Below are 22,317 nucleotides of genomic sequence, written 5' to 3'. Positions count from 1 at the left end.
GTCTGTAAGTATCAATCAGGTCAAGTTGGTTGATAGTACCATTCAAGAAGATCCTCACTGATATTCTTCCCCATTTATTAATGGATTCAGTCATTTATATCAGCATGGACTAAGAGATAGTTATTTTTTAGTTTGTATTATAATCCATTAATACTTGATGTTTTTGCTCAAATTGTTCAGCTTTGGCTAGTGGAGATCTTTCAGTTGGCCTCTCTTTCCCTTTGATATACCCCCACCAGTGTGGTATGTTTGGTTTTCGTTTATTTTTATTTTATCACTTCCTTGCTTTCTGACACTATAATATGATCCAGGCCCAACTTTCTTGCCCCAGTCCTAGAATCAGATATTTCTCCAAGGAGCCCAGATGCTTTTATTGGAGAATAGTATTCGAAACTGAGATCTAGGTGCTAGGTATAGTTGTTTCCATGGGATATCCTTTTTCTAGTCTCTGTTATTCTCACTGATTAAAGAAATACAGTACAGTTTGTATACTAACCTGTGAATATATACATATCTATAAATATTTTTATATGTAACCATCTGTGTTTACATTAAACATGAGTTCTTCCTGCTGTCTCTGACTCTAATACATTATCACATGGATCATTTTAGCTTCTTCCCTTTGCTGGTCTGTAAATTTCCATTCCAACAGTGAGAAACCTGGGTCCTACCATTTGCCATTCTTATACTTAAATTATTCAATTCCAGTATACATGTATAGCAGTGTCAGAATTATTAGCCCGTACTGTTGTGGCAAACAACTTTATTGACTTGGGTTCCATACTTATATGTAGTTCCCTTTGCATTTAGTCTTATAGACTCCATTTATTCCTGGAGTTTCGTAGATTAGCACTTTTCTCTCTACCCCCTTTAATGAAATTAATGAAATTGTTTCATACATTTGTAATACAGTTAGATTCTCTTGTCACGTTCAGCATTCTTCCCTGGGGATCCCCTGACCTTTTAAGTGATTTGTTTAAAATTTGCTTTCAGGAAGGCCCAGTGGGGATTGTGGCTCGGGGGTCGCCGTCCTTTCTCTCTCTCTCTCTCTCTCTCTCTCTCTCTCTCTGGGGGAAATAGGGCAGGGCAGGCCCAGTCCCCAAGTGTTACAGCCCCCCGTTAAAAAAAAAAGAAAAAAATAATAAATAAAATTTGCTTTTAGTAGTGACAAATCAAGGCTTTAAAAAAATTGCTTACCTCACTCTTTATGTTGTAAAGTTCTGTAGGTTTTGACAAATGCATAATGTAATGTACCCATCATCAGAGTATCATACAGAACAGATTCATTGCCCTTAAAGTGTCGGTGCCTCACCCATTTATCCTTCGTCTTCTCCCCTCCCCACTGGCAAGCACTGATTATTTTACTGTGTGTATAGTTTTGCCTTTTCCAAAATGCCATATGATTGGAATCATACAATGTATGGCCTTTTCAGATTGGCTTCTTTCACTTAGCAGTATGTGTTCAAGGTTTCTGCCTGTCTTTTTGTAGGTTGATAGCTTGTTTATTTATATTATTGAATGATACTCCATTGTATGGATGTACCAAAGTATGTTTATCCATTCATTTGTCTATTAAAGGACATCTTGATTGCTTCTGGTTTTTGGCAATTACAAATAAAGCTGCTATACACATTCGTGTTCAGGTTTTTGTGTAGACAAATGTTTTCAACTCAGTTGAGTAGTTACTTAGTGCAATTTGCTGGATCGTATGGCAAGACTAAGTTTAGCTTTGTAAGAAACTGCCAAACTTTCTTCCAAAGTAGCTGTACCAATTTTTATTCCTACTGACCACAACAAGAGTTCCCGTTGTCCATCCTCACCAGATTAGGCATTGTCAGTTTTTTATCCATTCTAATGGGTGTGTATGAGTATCCCATTATGGTTTTTTTTTAATAAATTTTAAAATTAATTGTCTCTTCTTTTTTTTTTTTTACATCCCTGAAAGTCTGGAGACCATTATGTTTTTAATTTGTAACATCTTATGATAAATGATGTTGATCATCTTTTCTTTTCTTTTGACACAAGGTTTTGCTCTGTTGCTCAGGCTGGAGTGCAATATTGGGATCATAGCTTACTGTAACCTTGAATTCCTGAGCTCAAGCAATCCTCCTACCTCAGCCTCCCAGGTGGCTAGGACTATAGGCATACGCCACCACACCCAGCTAATTTTTAAAATTTTTTTTGGTGGAGACGGGGTCTCACTATGTTACCCAGGCTGAGCATCTTTCTTATACTTGTTGCTATCTATATATCTTATTTGGTGAGGTGTCTGTTCAGATTTTTTTGCCCATTTTATTAATTGAGTTGTTTTCTTATTATTGAGATTTAAGAGTTCTTTATGCATTTTGGATATAAATCTTTTATCAGGTATGTGTTTTTTTACAAATATTTTCTCCCAGTCTGTGACTTATCTTTCTCATTATCTTAATAGTATCTTTTTGCAGAGCAGAAGTTTTTAATTTTAATGCAGTCTAACTTATCAGTTTTTTTTCATGGATTTTGCTTTTGGTTTCCTATCTAAAGATTTATTGCCAAACCCAAGGTCGCCTAGATTTTCTCTTACGTTATCTTCTAGAATTTTACAGGTTTGTGTTTTACGTTTAAGTAAGTCTTACATATTAGGATCATTTGCATAATCTATTTTGAGTTAATTTTTGTGAAAGATTGCATCTAGATTCATTTTTCTGCATATAAACATTCCAGCATCATTCATTGATAAGACTATTCTTTCTCTGTTGAATTGTCTATTCTCCTCTGTCATATATCAGTTGACTGTATTTGTATGGGTCTGTTTCTGAGCTCCCTATTTTGTTCCACTGATTTGTGTGTCTGTTCTTCTACCAGTACCACGTTGTCTTGATCACTGTACCTTTATATTGAGCCTTGAGGTTGGGTAATGTCAGTCCTCCAACTTATTCAGTATTGTGTTGGCTATTTTGATTATTTTGCCTTTCCATATAAACTTTAGAATCAGTTTGTTGATATTCACAAACTAGCTTGCTTGGATTTTGATTAGGATTGCACTTAATCTACAGGTCAAATTGGGAAGAATTAACATCTTAGTAATATTGAGTCTTCCAGTGCACGAACATACAGTATCTCATTTATTTTGGTCTTTGATTTCTTTCATCAGTTTTATAATTTATAGCATGTAGATTTTGATCATATCTTATTATATTTATACATAAGTGTTTCCATTTTTTGTGTTAGTGGTATTGTTTTTCATTTCAAATTCCAGTTGTTCATTGCTAGTATAAAGGAACACAGCTGACTTTTTTATATTAGGCTTGTGTTCTACAAACTTCATATAATTGCTTATTAGTTACAGGGGTGTTTTGTGTTTGTTTGTTTGTTGATTCTACAAATCGATGACGTAGACATAGTAGAATAATATATGTAGACAATTTTGTTATCTCTAAACATAGTTTTATTTCCTTCTTCCCGAAATATTTACTTTTTATTTTATTTTCTTGTGTTATTCCAGTAACTAGGCCTTCTAGTCCAATACTGAATAAGAGTGATGAGAGAGAATATCCTTGCCTTGTTCCCAGTCTTAGAGGAAAATCATCTAGTTTCTCACCATTAAGTATGATGTCAGCAGTATGTCATCTTGAGATGTTCTTGACCAAGACAAGGAAGTTTTCCTCTATTCCTAATTTGTTGGGTTTTTATCAAAAAAAAAAAAAAAAAAGTTCTTAATGGGTGTTAGATTTTTTTTTTTTTTTTTGAGACAGAGTCTCACTTTGTTGCCGGGGCTAGAGTGAGTGCCGTGGCATCAGCCTAGCTCACAGCAACCTCAGACTCCTGGGCTTAAGCGATCCTACTGCCTCAGCCTCCCGAGTAGCTGGGACTACAGGCATGAGCCACCATGCCCGGCTAATTTTTTTGTATATATATTTTTAGTTGGCCAGATAATTTCTTTCTATTTTTAGTAGAGACGGGGTCTCACTCTTGCTCAGGCTGGTCTCGAACTCCTGACCTCGAGTGATCCACCCGCCTCGGCCTCCCAGAGCTAGGATTACAGGCGTGAGCCACCGCGCCCGGCCTGGGTGTTAGATTTTGTCAAATACTTTTTCTGTATCACTTAATATGATCATGTGATTTTTCTTGAGTCTGTTGATGGTGGTAGATTATTTTAATTGATTTTCAAATGTTGAACCACCCTTACACACCTGGAGTAAATTCTGCTTGGTCATGGTATGTGATTTCTTGATACATTTTTGGATTTGATATTTCTAATATCTTGAGAATTTTTGCATGTGTGTTCCTAAGAGATATTGGTCCATGGTTTTCCTTTCCTATAATATCTTTATCTGGTTTTGGTATTAGGGTAATACTGGCTCCATAGACTGAGTGAAGAAGTGTTCTTTGTGCTTCTGTTGTGCTTCTGTTGGAAGGGATTTAGAGAATTGGCATCATTTTTCCTTGTAGAATTAAGTAATGAAACATCTGAAACTGGTACTTTCTTTTTTTGGAAGATTATTAATTATTGATTCCATTTTTTTAATAGGATCTTTCGTTTTTTTATTCAATCCAATAATCTCTTCTTTTTAATTGGAGTGTTTACATGTAATATGGTTATTGATGTGATTTGGTTTAAATCTGCCATCTTCCTATTTGTTTTCTAATTGTCCCATCTGTTTTTTCTTCCCCTGTGCTCTTTTTCTACTTTGTTTGGGGTTGAGTATTTCTATTATTCCATTTTATATCCTTTGTTGTCTAATAGGCTGTTTACTGGTTGCATTAGTGATTTATAGTATATATCGTTAACTTATCACCATCTCCTTTCAAGTAATATTATACCACTTTGCATATGAGATAAGAATCTTCCATTTCCCCCCCGCCGAGCCTTTAGGTAATTGTGTTAAAGCTTTTAATTCTCATATATGTTATAAATCCCACACCACTTTATTATTTTTGTTTAAACATTTATTACTTTTTAAAGAGATTTAAATAATAAAAAATCTTCCATATTTTTCCATGTAGTACACTTTCCCATTGTTCTTCATTCATTTATGCAAATCCATTATTTCCACTTGATATCCTTTTCATTCTGCCTAAAGGACATTTTTAAAGCATTTCTTTTATTTGTTTATTTGTTTATTGAGACAGAGTCTCACTCTCTTGCCTGGGCTAGAGTGCCGTGGCATCAGCCTACCTCACAGCAACCTCAAACTCCAGGGCTTAAGTGATCCTCCTGCCTCAGCCTCCCGGGTAGCTGGGACTACAGGCACGTGCCACTGTGCCCAGCTAATTTTTTCTATTTTAGTTGTTTGGCTAATTTCTTTCTATTTATAGTAGAGACGGGGTCTCACTCTTGCTCAGGCTGCTCTTGAACTCCTGAGCTCAAGCAGTCCTCCCACCTTGGCCTCCCAGTGTACTAGGATTACAGGTGTGAGCCACCACGCCCAGCCTAAAGCATTTCTCATAGTGTGGTCTTCTGCTGAGAATTACATTTAGCTTTTTTATCTAAAAATATCTTTATTTCATCTTTGTCTTTTAAAAATATTTTTGCTTATACAATTGACTCCTGACACTAACTACCCAAAATTAGGCCAAATTTTACAAGTTAAGGGCACAGTTCTCTACAAAACTGCACTCTATTTAGATATCAGCCACAAGCTTGGAGGTTTCTAGGCCACCCATACTTCTGAACATCTGGATACATATTTAAGGTTTCTCACTACTTCTTCAGGTTGAGTAATTCAGTAGAATGATTCATAGAGCTCAGGAAAGCACTATACTTAGGATTATAGTTTTATTATAACAAAAAAGGTACATACAAATCAGGACCAGCCAAAAGAAGAGACGCATAGGTTGAGGTCTGGGAGGTTCCCAAACACAAAACTTCCAGTGCCTTCTCCCCCTGGATCACCCTGCCAGCACACTGATGTGGAACAGTACACACAGATTATTATTAACCAGAGAAACTCACTGGAGCTTTTTGTCCAGAGTGTTTGTTGGGGTTTCATTATGTAGGCATGACTGATTCACTCATTGGCCACGTGACTGAACCCAATCTCCATCCCCACCTCACTCCTGGGAGGTTACCACTGGTACCAAGTGGCTCAAAGCCCCAACCCTTCAATCACAGGATTGATCTTTCTGGTGTGGTCAGCCACCATCCTGAGTGATCTCATTAGGATAAAGTATCTGGCCCTACCATGAATAACAAAGACACTCCTATCACTTGGGAAATTCCTAGGATTTAAAGGTTCCTTTCCATGAACTGAGGACAAAGGCCAAATTCTTTACTACACAGCAGTGGGGTATAAAATTCTAGGTTGGCAGAGTTTATTTTTCTTTCCATAATTTAAAAATATTGCTCCGCTGTATTCTTGCATTGTTTCCAATGAGAAATCTGCTATCATCCTTATTTTTGTTCCTTTTTATAACATATTTTCTCCCCAGCCCTACCCACTTTTAAGATTTTTCTCCTTATTGTGAGTTCTGAGCAATTTATTATGATGTGCTTTGAGGTAGTTCTCTTTCTCATGCCTGGGATTCTTCAAGATTCTTGGATATGTGGGTATATAGTTTTCATCAAATTTGCAAAATTTTCAGCCATTATTTCTTCTTATATTTTTTCTGTATCCCGTACCCTCCTCCCACTTGAAGTTGTCCTATCATGCTCTGTTTATTTAGTTTTTTAATGCTTTTTTTCCTCTTGGTGTTAGTTATTTCTGACATAATGTGTGTTTTATGTATCCCTAACTTTACTGTGAGCACCTGTCTGGAAGATTCTTTGTACCTGTCTGTATTTTACTCTCTAACCAACACCAGACCTGGTCCTTGGAAGGCTAGTCGTTGTTTGTAGGACACTTGTCATGTCCTTGAGGCTTTAGCTGAGTGGTTTTGGGAACCAACAAACGGCATCTAGCTTTATATGTCAAAGGTTAAACTGTAGGTACTTGTTAGTCTTTGAGGTAACACTATCAAAAAGGAACAGTTTTTTTTTTTTTTTTTTTAAGAAACATGCCTTGATCCTGCTGAGGAGGCCTGATCCTCATTAAGCCCTGGCTGAACAAGCAACTACTCATGATTACTTCTTGTATCCTGGTGGCCTGTGCTAGCCAGGAAGTGAGGATAGGTCCTAAGAGATCGCCCCGACACAGACCATGGAAAACCCAGAGTTGGTACTAGGTGGAGAGCAAACCCACTGGATAAAGTTGTACATTTTATGTACCTGGGGATGAGAGGAAGCTAAAATGCCTCTTCCTAATTAGTTCAACTAAGGAGAATGCCTTTATATAGCTGATACAGAGTGCTGCACAGGGTAGTAGGAGCACTGACTGAGAGGCTAGTTTTTATTAGATCTGTACAGAAAAACACTAAGCGCTATCCAAGGCCCTATTGGATAGAGATAATGGGAAACAATAGGGCATCTTCGTGGTACCTATGTGCATCCATACCCTATGCAGGAAACAAACTGTCCGAGAGAAAGCCAGGGAACGTTAAACTACTAGGTCTCTGGGTATCTTCAGTTCCTCATAGCCAACATTGGTTCACAGAGGTGAGCACCTAAGTGGGTAGGTGGGTGTCATCACATCATGGTGTATGGTACTTACTTCAACACGGCCTTTTGGGTAGAGGTACGTTAACAACTTCTGCCAACTAGGGGCTCCTAAGTACCAGCCCCAAGTTTGAAGATAGATCAGAGAAGTATGGCAGGCTTAGTTAGGTTCAAGAACTACTGTGATTAGAAGAAAGGTAAGTACCCAGTTTTGTTCCAACCTTCTGAGCTTTAAGTTAGCAAGTTATAGGGACACATGAAAACTAATAAAGAGATGGTGGTAATTCCTATACCATGAGGAAGTTGGGCATGCTCTGCAGACTTGAGGATTTTGATCGTGCACTATTTTAAGAAACACTGCTATCCTGAGTCCCTACCTCAGAACCTCTGTTTCGCCTTAAAGCACTTATGTTCCTGATTTAGCCCTTGGGTGCACTATGCAGAGATACACGTGCAAGAAACTTTTAACTAGTAGTCCTGTTGCCCTTTGAGAAATGCTTGAGCATTTGGCTATACCATCTGCACTGAATGGGCCCTTTAAGCTTTCAGATGACTCACAGTGACAACCCTGGGTTAGCTTGACAGATTGGAGTCTGAGATGTTGTTAGGAGGGCAGAAATAGGCAAGTTGCTGGTAGATCTGGAATGGATGTGTGAGAGACATGGGTTGTTATAGACACCTTGTGAACAAGGGAGAAAACCTCTGGGCTGTGAAACTTGATGAAGAGAATCATTAAACTGATGGTAGACCTGAGAAAATAACCATACAGGCTAATTGCCGATGCTGGGGGAAGATTTCTTGCCTGAAGGTCATATCAGCCCTCCAAGGAAGCAAACCTCACAGAGCGTTTCTTTTCCTTTCCCCATCCACAGGTAACAGTCCTTTGGACAGTCCCCGGAATTTCTCTCCAAGTGCACCTGCTCACTTTTCTTTTGTTCCTGCCCGTAGGTAAGTTGATAGAAAACCTCATCTGTGACCAACACATGTGGCACTTGCATGAATGTTAGTCAAATGTCAGATTTCTCCATTAAGTCACTACTCTTTCAAGTGCATTATCTTGGGCAACCAGCCATCAAAACTCCCTCTTTGCTTCCTTTAGCCAGATTGTAATCATCTTGTTCAAGTTTTGCTTTCTAGGTGCTCTATGTATTTGTGTTTGAATGTTTGAATGGGGGAGTGGGTATTAGAGGTGGATTTATTTTTATAATCCTAAGCACAAGTCCCTGATGTCCTAAGGGTCTTCCAAAGAATTAAGAGCTGTCCCAGGGTGATTGATGAGAGAATGGGCTCCCTTCCCAGGAAGATCCAAAGTTACATACTTAGTCCTCTCACTCAGCTAGTTCCAAGGGGCTGGAAGGGCTTTAAGTGCCTCTCTCCTTGGCCTTGAGCTGGGGTTCATGTGGGTGGATAAAGAAACTACAAGGACTTCACTTATCCCTCCATGAATTTAGAATGGTTTGGTGCATGCAGAGCCTTGCTTTTATTCCTCCTACCACATCTCTCCTCTGAGGGAGCGATATAAACCTATCTCTGGCTCACAGTGACAACCCTGACAGCCCTGCCCCTTGCCAGAGTATCGCCTGGAGAAGCCTGAACTGATGAGATGAGTCTGTCCGATCACAGACCTAAGCTCCACACACAAATGATTTCTTTTCAGAACTTCTACGATTCTTTGTTGGCAGTTATTTTTTTATTATTTTTAATTTTAAAAATTTTTCTTGGTTAGTCTCTAGTATGAAAATCTCCAAAAAAATTATGGTTCTAGATCTGGAACCTTTAATGGATAGAGAATATAGTACACCTTGAAGCCAGAGAAGTTTTAATACTTAGACTATTTTTTTAAAAAAGGCCTAATAGAAAAAGAACAGACTGCTGGAAACAGTGTTAACTCACTATTCAAATGACAACCCAGAAGAAATCCAGCTCCTTTCCTCTCCAGGAATCTTTGTAGCTGATAAGAACATGAACAGGTTAGGAGATGTTTGGTGGCTGACTTGGGTGCCCATCTTGACCCAGTTGCTTTGTTTAAAACAAATTTCACCCAGGTTTGTTCCATAGACGCATCTAAGATCCAGGTGGGATCACTTACAGTAAAAGAATATGCTGGATTGATGCATTTATTTTTCTAGCCCAGCTGAAAAGACTAATTGCCTGGACTGTGTATGAACTGTAGCCTCAGAGTAGGTATGAGCTGGGGCAGCAGGACCTGTGACCAGATCTCCATAGATGGCACTGACTCATTTCTCATTCATCCAATAAATTTATGTACTGAGCACCAGCTATGAGCTACGCACTATGTTGGGTGCTTAGTTATGTAGTGGTAACAAAATAGACATAGTGATAGTCCCTACTTGGAACTTGCAGTCTAGTAGAGTCTGTGTACTTGTTCCCTTTGTGAGGAATGCTGCCCCTCAGATCTTCACTTAGTTAACTCATCCTTATCATTCATGTGTCATCTCAAATGTCACCTCCTTGGAGAGGTCTTCCTTATTTTACACTCAATCTGAAGGGTTTTGTTTTGTTTGCTTTGGTTTTTTGAGACAGCGTCTCAGTCTGTTGCCCAGTCTAGAGTGCAGTGGTGTCGTCATAGCTCACAGCAACCTCAAACTCCTGGGCTCAAGCGATCCCTCCTGCCTCAGCCTCCTGAGTAGCTGGGACTACAGACATGCACCACCACTTCCAGCTAATTGTTCTGATTTTTTGTACAGACGAGTCTCACTAAGTTGTCCAGGCTGGATTCAAACTCTTGGCCTCAAGCAATCCTCCCTCCTCAGCCTCCCAAAATGCTGAGATTACAGGCGTCAGCCACCACACCCAGCCAAATCATCTAGTTTTATTTTCAAACTAGCATTTTTCAGTACCTGATATTTTCTTATTTGCATGTTTTCTGTCTCACTTCAACCAGAATCAAATCTTTAATAGGGATACCTTAATTTGTTGAAAGCTGTGTTTCCTGGTACATAATAAGTACTCAATCAGTGCTTATTAATCAAATACATGCTGGAGGAGACAGACAATAAATGAACACACAAATGCCAAATATTTGGGTATAAACTAGGACAGCACCATGACGGGAAAGAACATGATGCTGCATGAAAGAACAGGAAGGGAGGAAATAGGGCAGGAGAGTCTCCCTGGGTGGTCACATAAAGCTTCTCTGAAGGATGAACATCTGCCATGCTGGGCATGAGGACCCAGGTGTGTGTAGACCATTCCAGGCAGAGGCAACGGCATGTTCCATTGACGCCCTATGTCTGCTTCATTCCCTGGGCTTCAGGAGTAGGACCAACTAGGGGCTTTGGAGCCTGGCATTACCACTGAGACCCAAACGAGTCTGTACTGGGTGGCCTGACATTTAGGTCGTGCGCACGGAACATGGATCTGGGCTGCCTTCTTATAGAACATAGTAGGAAAAACTGCTAGTTATTGGTGGGGGTGCAGAGGAGTGTTTCAGCCCTGCCAAACAGGGTATCAAGTATTGTTTGTTCCTAGGTTACTGAGGTTAGGCTGGACCCTTACAGGATCATGGTAGTTTAGAATATCACACAAAAGACAGATTGGTGAGTGCCAGGCGCACTGTCTGGAGAATGGACACGCTTGAGGCTCTGACTCAGGGGGATGGGCGGGACATGGTCAATGTATATAACCTGAACTTATGTACCCCCAAGATGAGCTGAAATAAAAAAAAAAAGACAGATTGAATAAAATGCTAAGGATAGACCCATCAGTCCTACAATTTCACTTCAAACTACCACACATTCCTAAACAGAAGGTTTGCCTGTGCCAAGCTAGACCAAACGTCAGGAGTCAAAAGGATCACTCTCTCTGGTTCCTTTTGGTTCTCACTCTGATGTATGTTTTTTCACTACAGCCATGGACACAGAGCAGACAGGTAATAGTGGGTGTGATGGGAAGAGGGGCTGGGGAACTCTGTGCATGGCCAGGCTGTGTGGTTTGTGGTTTTGTGCTTGGTGAGAACTGGTTGTGTGATGATTCCTTCTCTGAACGTGGGTATGAGCATTGGGCCTTTCTTATCTGGCAAAGAAACCCTAAGGCATCTCCTCTACCTGCTGGAACCAAGGCTCAGAGCTCCTGTATTGGAACAGGAATTGCTGAATAGTTCTAAGCTTTTGAGCATAGGGACAAGTTACCGTCATTCCCACAACCTTTTCAGTCACCCAGGAAAGTGACCAGACAGAGGGAATAGAGACATCCTGTGGTGGCATTGCTTTCTGACTCTGGTGGCCCCTGCTCTTCATTACATAGAGAAATAGCTGCTGTGCAGCTGGTTTCCATTTCTATCTAAAGGAGGAAAAATCACATATGAAAAAGTGTATTTGACGAGGAGTTTTGGAAGTCCATCTCTGAGTAATATTTGTCTCATCTCTTTTCCTGGGATCTACTTGCTTTATTGTCTAGAGCTACGAGGACCCAACAGAGAGGTCAGAGAGAACATCATGTTTGAGCACCTTTCTGGACATTCTGTGCCTCAGAGACTAGGTTCCAGCAGAGTTATAATGTACATGTGCTGCTGCCTGGGTGGCATGAAGTTTGAGTCATGTGCATGTGGCATGGAACCGTGGCTGTCCCCGTACAGAGCAGAGTTGGAAAGCCACTAGATATTGGTGGGGGAGAGGGGAGGAGCACTTCACAAGGAAAAGCCCCAGCAAGATTTATTCTTTTTTGCTTCTTTGTCTCCCTGTCTCTGCCACAACTCCGAGGCCTTCAACAAATCACCCAAATCTCTGGGTCTTAGTGTTTTCTCTAAAAATTGTGATACGAACCTATAAAGATCCTCCACTGCTGATGTTCTAAGTTCTATGAGTAGCTGCAAAGAAGTTTTCATCCAACTTCAACCAGAGCAGGCTGTACCCGCAAGCTCCACAAGAAAGAATACTTTACTTTACATCACATCCCACAGTCCAAGCAAAGAATCACATGTCCATGATATAAACTGGATACCTGCTTGGTCTTTCTCCTCTAGGGTAAAGCAAATAGCTGTGGTTCTTTGTGATGAGAGCTTTGGGGCACATCCTTTTGAGAGCAGCAGAAGTCTCCCCCAAAGCCTCATAAACAGCCAAGGGTCTGTCACCTCCCTCCTCTTTTGTAAAGTTACTGTCACTCTTTGGCAGACATTCTCAAAGTCTGGGTTTAGGAGTCATGATGGATCCTAGGCAGCCTGTAACTGTTTGCTATTGATTGATATTTGGTTAGACCCAGATGATGGTCTACTTCTTCCTGGTTGACAACCCAGTGGCCTGGGAAAGACCAAAGAGCCCTTCACACGGAACCTTCAAAAAAGGAAGCGGCTGTATTTCAGCGGCAGTTCTGTCCTTGTGATGATGCCTTTAGCTGGATTCCTCTGTTAGTGCTTCTCTGACAGTGAATAAGTTGAGAGTATAAAAACATTTATTACAAAACTACAGTATTGTATAACAGCTATTCTTATTGAAAGTCATGGACTCCTTATATAGAGAGATGTCTGTCTTTGTGGTGAAAACATACAATAGGCCCCATGTAGGCAAGAGATGTGAAAGCATATATTGGACCAAGCAGTGCTGTCTTGAGACAGGGAAGAGCCCACCCGGGAATCAATTGCCCCAGAAATGCTGATGGACAGGTAGGCAGGTCCTGGGCTCAGGGTGGGTCCTGTAGAAACTGCCTGATATTCTTTCATTATGCAGAACTGATGGACGGCGCTGGTCTTTGGCCTCTTTGCCTTCTTCAGGCTATGGAACCAACACTCCGAGCTCCACTGTCTCAGTAAGTAGCCAAATCTGTGGCCACGCCTCCTTTGCCCTAAGGAAGTACTTCCCTGCGGGTTGTTGCTCCCTATCCAGTGTTCCAAAATGCTTCTCAACTTTTTCTCCAAAGCCAAACTCAGATGGGTTGCTTGGGGATGCTGCTGCATGGCCAGAGGGCTGGTGACCCTTCAGGGCCATAGCCAGACCCATTAGTACCTTCAGAAAGGATTAACCAGCACTCTCTCCTAGTGGAGTCAGAGGAGGGCTTGAGAATGGACTTTGGCTTTGCCAGTGAGGCCAGGCATGGGGGATTCTAAGCATGGTTGCCCTACTCCCCCCAACCTTATTTCTAGAACTACAACCAAGAACAGATCACCCTTCCCATGTCCCAAAGATTTGTTAGACACTCTCCCTCTTTTTTTCATATTTTCTTTTCAATAAAGAATGGAAGGGTGATTGTTATTTGATATCCAAGCCTGGTGTGTATTAGCAAAAGGCTGGACCTGTCTCTAAAATGTTTACTTATATTTCTTTTAGAGAAGGTTTTAGCCTAAATCACAACAGATGTGCTAATTGCTGTTATGCACAATTGACCCTAAAATGGGTCATCCTCATTGAGTAACTTTTTTTAAAGCCAGGATGACAGGGTTGGCAAACTTTCTCTACAAAGGGCCAAATACGTAGGACGTGTTTTAGGCTTTGCAGGCCATACAGAAACAGGCTGCATAGTTGATAAGCCACCCCCATTTTTTTCAGCATTCATAGGTCTTCCCGCCTCCCATCTTTATTCATGAATCTCCAGCAGGGAGAAGGAGTATCATTTCCTTCTTTGACCTGCATATTACTCTTAAACTAATCCAAAGATCTCACTGGGCTTTGACAGTTGTTAAGCTTAAGCTCTTTTACCCTTTTCCCCATAATCCTTTACTCAAACAAGTGATTATTTTCAACCCAAGGTAAACGTCTCATAGATGTAGAAATATTCCTGTTCAGTACATCTTAAAAGAATCATCCTGTCACTCCAGCTTACTGGGATACTTTAAAATACCAATTTTTCCTACCATGAGTTACATCGCTCCACCAGCTTCATGTTCGCTGCAGTTGAGCGAGGATACTTTCTGCAGCTTTGATCCAAATCATTTATAAAAATGTGGCCAAGCCCTGTGGAGACCTCCCACTAGCTGTTTATAACTTCGCATATTATAGCATTTCATGAGAGAAAGCATACACTGTTAGCCAAAAAAAAAAAAGAAAAGAAAATGCTGATTTCTCACTTGGTATTGACCCTGTGGCAGCAGAGTTCTCTCAGTGTGGCTGCAGCTTTGACTCTAAGTGGATTTAGATAGTTAAGCTGAGATCCTTGATCAGTTGGTAAATTGAAATTGGGCCGACGGTGTTCGACTTGCCCTCTGTCTTCGCCACTCTTGTCAGGTAAAGGGGGAGTCCCCGGTCTGGGCCCGAGTGGGTCGCCTCAGTGCTGGCTGGGCCTGTGGGCGTCTGTGGCAGCACTAGCAGTGGCACTCCCTCAGATGGCCTGGCGCAGTCGGTCTCGTCAGCAGTCCCCCATCGCAAGCTGTGTTTAGAATTCTTGATGATTTTCAGGTCAAGTCCATTCTTTGGGTTGAGATCTGAAAGTAATTTTCTTCCCTGCTGGATTTTCCTGCCTGCTGATGTCCCTAAATTATGGACACAGCCTCAACAAAGCCAGTTCTCCTCTGGATAATGGCCAGAAGGAACATTGCTGAGCCATCCTTGGGGCAGCTCCCTCAGGGTTGTGGAAGGGAAAACTTAAGGGGATGTTATTTGCAGCCAAGGATACTTAGAACTTGTCCTGAGCCAGGAAGCATGATTTATTAATGACTTACTGTTCCAGCTAGCTAGAAGTTTCATTGAAGGCAAGGATCCATGCAGAAGAATCTACTTTTTACCACCTAAACAGGCTCCTAGGTAGTTACTGAATTCGCACAGCCCAGGAAGGTCTGGGGCCAACTCCCTGCACAACTCCTAAAGACTCTAGTGTCTTGGCTTCCTCAGGGCCAAAGGCTCTGAAGGGGGAGAGGTGAACAGGATCGTGCATAGTCAAGGGTAAAGGGAGCAGGGGAAAGAAGAGCTGCTTTGGGTTTATGTTGACCAGGAATTCCCAGACTACTTTCAGTCCTTCTGTGTTCCTGGACTACCCTTGGACATGTCTTTAATGCTGTCTCTTAATGTTTCCCCTCTAGTCATCATGCTCCTCACAGGAGAAGCTGCATCAATTGCCTTTCCAGCCTACAGCTGATGAGCTGCACTTCTTGACAAAGCATTTCAGCACAGAGAGTGTGCCAGATGAGGAGGGACGGCAGTCCCCAGCCATGCGGCCCCGCTCCCGCAGCCTCAGGTGAGGAGTGTTCTCTGCCCACTGCCCCAGACCTGGATCTCAGCTTGTTTGCACAGCACAGGGGTTGGCACACTTATTCTATAAAGGGCCAAGAGAGAGGCTTTTCAGGCCATATAGCTCTGTCACAGCTGCTTAGCCCTGCTGTTGTATTGTGAAAGCATCCTCAGGTAATAATGTAAACTTCATTTACAAAAAAAGTAGTTGGCCCGATTTGGTCTGTAGACTGTAGCTTGATGACCCCTGACATAGCACACTGGCCAGCTTAAGTGAGTCAAGTCTAGCAAAGCTCAGTCCCTTTTTGGCTTCAGGTACTGCTCGGCCTATCACCCCAAGAGATATTTGACAATGCTGTCAAGTGGTCCCTTTCTTTTTCCCTTTAAAGGTAGTTAGCAGTAGGAGTATACTTTAGACTCCATTCAGTGAAAGGAGAGTAACGATGTCATCAATTCTGATGGTTATCTGGCTACAGAACCCGTAGGCCCGGGGTATATGAGCTAGGCCAGCTGAAGACACAGGTAGCTGACTTGCTAGCCCATTTTAAAAGCAGAATTATATGCCCATCTGAATCTATCTTTATTCCTGGAAACACTTGGGCCCATCTTTGTCAAACTAAGCAAATCTTAACAGCTGATTTATTTGTGAATTCCTTAGATTAATTGTCCGTCCTCTTTGGCTTGAGCTGTAAATCTGTGCCAGAATTCCAGGTTAAGGAAGACAATGGAGATTAAAATAAGCATGACTTTAATGACCGGGCGGAGGGGCAGGGGGACATGGGGATCCCAGAGGAGCAGTGCCTTCCAGGAAGAATCCCTTCAGGTAATGTTGGCACGATGAGTGACAGGGAGTACGCTGGGCCAGACCACGGTTCAGGTTCAGAGATTGATGAAGATGATGACTAGGACGTCAGTGCAGAGGATCAAGAATACAAAGGAGTGAGTGTGGGGTCTCCAGCATCTTTCTTTGTCTCACAGAGGAACACCTGAGTCTTGGTGATCTCAGCAACCCACACCCAGTAAAAGGTACCTTTGAGGCCAGTTGAGATTTATTTAATTATTTATTTATTTTGAGGCAGAGTCTCACTTTGTCACCCAGGCTGGAGTGCAGTGGCCTGATCGTAGCTCACTGCAGCCTTGAACTCTTGGGCTCAAGGAATCCTTCCACCTCAGCCTCCCGAGTAGCTGGGACTACAGGCGTGGGCCACCATGCCTGGCTAATTTTTTGAATTTTTTGTAGAAATGGGGTCTCGCTGTATTGCCCAGGCTGTTCTTGAACTCTTAGTCTCAAGCTATCCTCCCGTCTCAGCCTCCCGAGTAGCTGGGACTACAGGTGTGTGCCATGGTGCCCAGCTCAAGGCCAACTGAGGTTGAGAGGCTCACAATGATGCTCAGGGAAATCCCTGCTATATTACTCTTAAATCCTTGGTAATGTGCATCAATGCAGCAGGCAAAACATGGCCCGTTCCAGGGAAGAAAGAGAGGAACAATTCTAAACCTAACCCAGCTGGGATCACATGTCAGGGACACTAAACTGGACAGGACCCAAATAGCCATTCAGTTGTGTGGCTCAAACTTTGAAATCCTTTAAGGAGATGTAACCATACATGGGCTAGAGGGGAAGATTTAGCTTATTAGGGAAGATAATAAATTAAGGCTGAAAACATGTTGACTCCCTGCAATGAATGACCCAGACTTGTAACTCACAACAGCCTGGATTGTCCTCATTCATCCCCTAGGTCAAAGCCTAGGTTAGTCCCATTGGCTGCGGCTAGTTTGGAGAAAAAATACAGGTGTACACAGTCTTGCTTTGGTGGTAGTTTGCTTTGATTCCTAGAACATGCTGGGGTGTACACAACCCCACTGGTCAAAACTAAAAGGACACAGAGTCCTGGGGGAAGTCATCTTAGGAAAGCCACCAGTGGACTTAGGAGCCTCCTTTCTAGGCCTGCCCAGGCCCTGGCAGAGGTCTTTGTGAAAGCCAAGCTTCTTGCAGGAAGATAGCTCAGCTCCAGATGGTACTATTTTGAACTGAGTAAGGTACACTGGAACTGCAGGAATAAGAAAGGCTCTGAAACTCAGTACTCATTAAGTGGGGAGTGTGCGGGGTACTGAAGACAGTGGGAGGGGCAGGGGCTCTGGGAGTGGCTGTCCTCCTGCTTGATAGTTCCACAACCCTAAAGTAACAATTGTTTCTTTCTTATTTAGTCCTGGACGATCCCCAGTTTCCTTTGACAGTGAAATAATAATGATGAATCATGTGTACAAAGAAAGATTTCCCAAGGTAAGGCTCCATTTAGAAGGAGACTGGCGATGTCCGTGAGGGTGTCTGCCTACAGCCAGCCCCTACGGGCAGACTCTGGAGTGAGAGAATGAGGCGCTGCCTCCAGGGGTAATCAAGAAGAACGGAAAGTCACTCAAGAGAAGGACAAGGGATTTTAGACTGCTTGAGAAGGAGAAAGAAAGAACTGGAGAATTTATTCCTCATTGTGCACATGAGGATCCACGAGTCAGGGTTCACCCTTTGCAGGATTTGCCCTCTGGTAGCACCTTGATCCAATACAAATTTCTTAAGTAGCATGCATTACCACACACAGAGAGTGCACAGACAGAGGTATGCTGCACTGGCAAGTGGAAGGCTGGAGCGAGCAGTGGGTGGGGGAGACAGAGCTCAGAGTTGCTTGCTGACACTTGGATTCGCATTTTCAAGCAGGAAAATGCTGCGGGAGGAAGGCAGGTTGCTGTCCTGAGAAATAGTACACACAACTCTAGTTTGGCTGTGAGCCTCCTTGTATGTGGAAGTAGGACCTTGTTTCCCACTGATTTTTGTGTTTTTTAACCACCACATGCCTATGCACTCTGCCCTGGCCTTCTGAAGAGAAACCCTGTTCCTGCAGAGCACAGCTGGCTCTGTCTGAGAGGGGAACAGTGGGCTGACATCCACGACAGCAGAGAGCATGGGGCACTAACACCTCTCTCTTCATCCTTTGTTCAGACCCCCCTGAGTCTGTCTGTTCATCTCAATCTGGAGCGTGCAGCATGTGGTTCCCTGCTCCCCTGGGAGTTTCTTTGTCTAGGCTCAGATACAGTTTCCTGGACATACATGGTGGCTTAGGGACAGGATGTAAAACCCTTGTGCTTTTCCCTTTTGACACACGCAGTGAAGCATAGTCATGAGGCAGAGCTCAGATTCTGAAGCCAGAGTGAATTCAGATCTCATTCTACCATTTACTGGCTGTATGGCCCTGGACAGAATATTTAACTTCTCTGAGCTTCATTTGCCTCATCTACAATTCAGGAGTTTGTAAGGATTAATGAACATTAAGCTCTCCTAACAGTGCCCAGGACATAATAAGCTCTCAATGGGTGTCAGCTATTCTCTGCTGAACCTGTGCCCTGTGATCCGTGCTTTCTGTCGTTGCGGTGGGCACTAGAGCTTAAGAGTAAAGAAGAGGGCAGAACGGACAGCTCGGAATACATTTTGTTGTACTTGGTCATTTATAATGAAATTTGGGAGTATATAGAGTTGAGAAATATATCTCACATGTTTCTTCCTCCTTGTTAATTACTTGCTGTCATTCTAGTATTCCATGTTTGTGTTCATATGCAAGTCTCTAAGTCCTTCCTGTAAGATGAACTATTGTTAGAGAAAATGTGTTGAGATTCCTTGCCTGCCTTCTCCCTCCCCTACTCCCACTCTTTCTCTCTCTTCCTCTCTCACTCTCCACACACACCACATAGATATGCAGGTATGTATACATTTGCCTAAACACACACTGGAAATCAGAAATCACTACCTGGTGGCAAAGGATTCCTAGATGGGCAGCTAGGAACTTAAATGTGTTTGTCATTTTGACGTGACTGTGCAATTAGGTCCCCAAGAGGCTTCTGAATCAAACCTCAGTTCTGCTGTGCTGGGGATGCAGACTCTGTTCACGTTCCTATCTACAAGCCCCCCGCCCCAACTTGGAGTCTGTGACCAGGCAGGTTCACACCTTCAGTAAATGTTGTCTGAACATCCGTTTAGCTCCCTTGGGTCCTAAGGTTAAGTAAGAGGATCCTGAAATAAATAAAACTGTCTCTGACTTGAAGAACTTCCTAGTCCAGAGAAAGGTTTAACAATCAGCAACGTGTATACACTAAGTTTGCACAGTTGGGAGGTCCAGTGAGAGCACGGAGGAATGGAAACCCTAGTTTGTCTGGGGGAATGAAAGGCTCCTCAGAAGAGTTATGATGCTTGAACTGAGATTAGAAGACTTAGGAGTACACCAAGCAGACTTGGCAGGGTGAAAAAGCCATACACAGGGAACAGCATGAACAAAGACAGGCATGAAACAGCATAGCAAAGGAGGAAAACAGCAAACACTTCCGTGTCCTTAGAGCAAAAGAGCTTGCTCTGCAGGGAGTGGTGGGAGATGGGCACAACCAGGTGGTAGAGGGCCTTGAATGTACTGCTAAGGCATCTTGACTTGAAGGTGATCTTTCCCTGTCTCTAGTTATCAGGTTTTCCAGATACAGTGTCAGGAAACAGGATCACAGGGAGCCCATTATTATGCTATTACCAGGTCCTTCAGGCTTAGCTCCAACTGAGCTGAGATTAGAAGGGAAATGTCTCTTTTCTTGCTTTTATTCCCAGGCCACTGCACAAATGGAAGAGCGACTGGCAGAGTTCATTTCCTCCAACACTCCAGACAGCGTGTTGCCCTTGGCAGATGGAGCACTGAGCTTTATTCATCATCAAGTGATTGAAATGGCCCGAGACTGCCTGGATAAATCTCGGAGTGGCCTCATTACATCACACTATTTCTACGAACTTCAAGAGAATTTGGAGAAACTTCTGCAAGATGTGAGTGTCCTCATGCTGGGGCTTTGGTGAAACCTGCACGTGGTATTGGATTATTAGTCCCAGGCTGAGATCCGAGCATTAGTGGTGGTCTCAGTCTTCCCTCCCTGCTTGCCACCCACCCCCAGGTGTGGTGCCAGTGGACTTAGATTCCTCCTCAGTCGCCTGCATTACTGAGAGAAGCCTGCTTGGTGTCAAAGGAACTCAATTCTATGAGTTCTTTCTTTTCTAAATCCAAAGCTATATTACTCTGCCTGAAGCTCCAACATTGATTGTTCATGAGTATTTGACTAGGAGATTGTTATGCAAAGCCAAAAAGTGGTCCCAATGGCTGTGGTAGGCTCTCTTCTACTAGAAATATTGGTTTAAGCAGGGCCTTCAGACTGTTTCTCCTCAGCCAAGGGAAAGCAAGTCCAAGACTTGCACTGTGGATTTATCCATTTGGTGACATTCCATTTGCATGGTGAGAAGTTCTCGAGTTAGGACTTACATGTTTAGAGATCTGATCCTTCCCAGTCTGAAAAATCTCTAAGAGGCTGAAGGTAAAGTAATCCAGAGATGGCCAAGACCAAAGCACACATTGAATTCTTAGCCACTGCTTCATGCTCCAGTGTTCTCTTTGCTGCTGACCTCTCAAATAAGGTGCCCAGGTACCCTCCCACTCAGATCACAGCTGCTCCATACTGTACCTTAGTACACTTTGGGGAGAGGAGGCGTGCCTGTCTCCCTAGAGCTCTTCATGTCACTAGAGAATTTCCCAGTCCAGAAACTGTTACTAGCTCCAGACCCAGGACCTATCTGTGGAGTAGTACCAGCTGAGCTGAGAGCCCAGGGCTGATGATCAAACAGGACTTCAGTGTGTTCATCCAGAAATTAGAAGGAGCAAGGAATTGAAAAAAAATTTTTGTTAGAGAACAAATGAATCTAGAGACAGGGTGACTAAAGATGGTCATGATTATTGCTGTCAAATATTGGAAGGATTGGCTAGGCACAGCGGATCACACCACTCCCAGCACTTTGGGAGGCCAAGGCAGGAGAATTACTTGAGGCCAGGAGTTCAAGGTCAGTCTGAGCAACATAGACTTCCTCTCTACAAAAAATTAAAAAAAAGAAAAAATTAGCCAGATGGCATGTACCTGTAGTCCTAACCACTTCAGAGGCTGAGCCGGGAAGATCACTCTAGCCTGGGAGTTGGAGGTTGTGGTGAGCTGTGATTATGGCCAGTGCACTCCTGTCTGGGCAACAAAGTGAGACCCTGTCTCAAAAAAGAAAAAAAATATATTGGAAGGATTCTTACAGGTAAAAGATAGCAGATTGTTCTCTGTGCCCCTAAAAGATATAACTGGCCCAGTGCACAGGAGTTACAGTGAGAAAATTTTGATTTAATAGGTAAAAAAGTACTTCCTTATACAAAAAATGCCTTTTTCTGATTTCAAAGAAAATATTTAAATTCAAACATTGTAGAAATACGACTGTAGAAAGCCAAAGATCTATGAAAATCACTGGCAGCTATTTATTTCTCTTCAAGAATAACTTTCTTTTTAAAATTATTATTATTTTTTTTTAGAGACAGGGTCTTGCTCTGTCGCCAAGGCTGGAGAGCAGTGGTACCTCACTCACTGCAGCCTCAAACTCCTGGGCTCAAGTGATCCTCCCTCCTCATCCTCCCATGTAGCTAGGGCTACCTGCACGCGCCACCATGCCTGACCAATTTTTATTTTTAGAGATGGGGGTCTCACTATGTTGCCCAGGCTGATCTCCAACTCCTGGCGTCAAGTGATCCTCCTGCCTTTACCTCCCAAAGTGCAGGGATTAGTGGCTTGAAGCACTGTACCTGGCCAGGAATA

The 22,317-nt window shown here is 42.7% G+C and overlaps 1 protein-coding gene across 8 annotated transcripts in view; it reads left to right on the top strand.

Annotated features, from left to right (window-relative positions):
- The window catches only part of MAST2 (microtubule associated serine/threonine kinase 2), a 196,118-nt gene that overhangs the window by 155,231 nt on the left and 18,570 nt on the right, over positions 1 to 22,317 (top strand). For 5 of the 8 annotated variants that reach the window (XM_045545520.1, XM_045545527.1, XM_045545521.1 and 2 more), the window contains 6 exons: positions 8,386 to 8,461; positions 11,385 to 11,405; positions 13,198 to 13,276; positions 15,480 to 15,634; positions 17,836 to 17,911; positions 20,264 to 20,473. In XM_045545520.1, the coding sequence (XP_045401476.1) occupies positions 8,386 to 8,461; positions 11,385 to 11,405; positions 13,198 to 13,276; positions 15,480 to 15,634; positions 17,836 to 17,911; positions 20,264 to 20,473 (617 nt within the window). The remainder of the gene's footprint in view (positions 1 to 8,385; positions 8,462 to 11,384; positions 11,406 to 13,197; positions 13,277 to 15,479; positions 15,635 to 17,835; positions 17,912 to 20,263; positions 20,474 to 22,317) is intronic. The other 3 variants (XM_045545523.1, XM_045545522.1, XM_045545526.1) reach the window with 1 other exon arrangement.

Source organism: Lemur catta, chromosome 3 (assembly GCF_020740605.2).
Source record: "Lemur catta isolate mLemCat1 chromosome 3, mLemCat1.pri, whole genome shotgun sequence".
NCBI lineage: Eukaryota > Metazoa > Chordata > Mammalia > Primates > Lemuridae > Lemur > Lemur catta.
The sequence above is the reverse complement of the archived record's forward strand: the minus strand, read 5'-3'. Positions and strand labels throughout refer to the sequence as shown.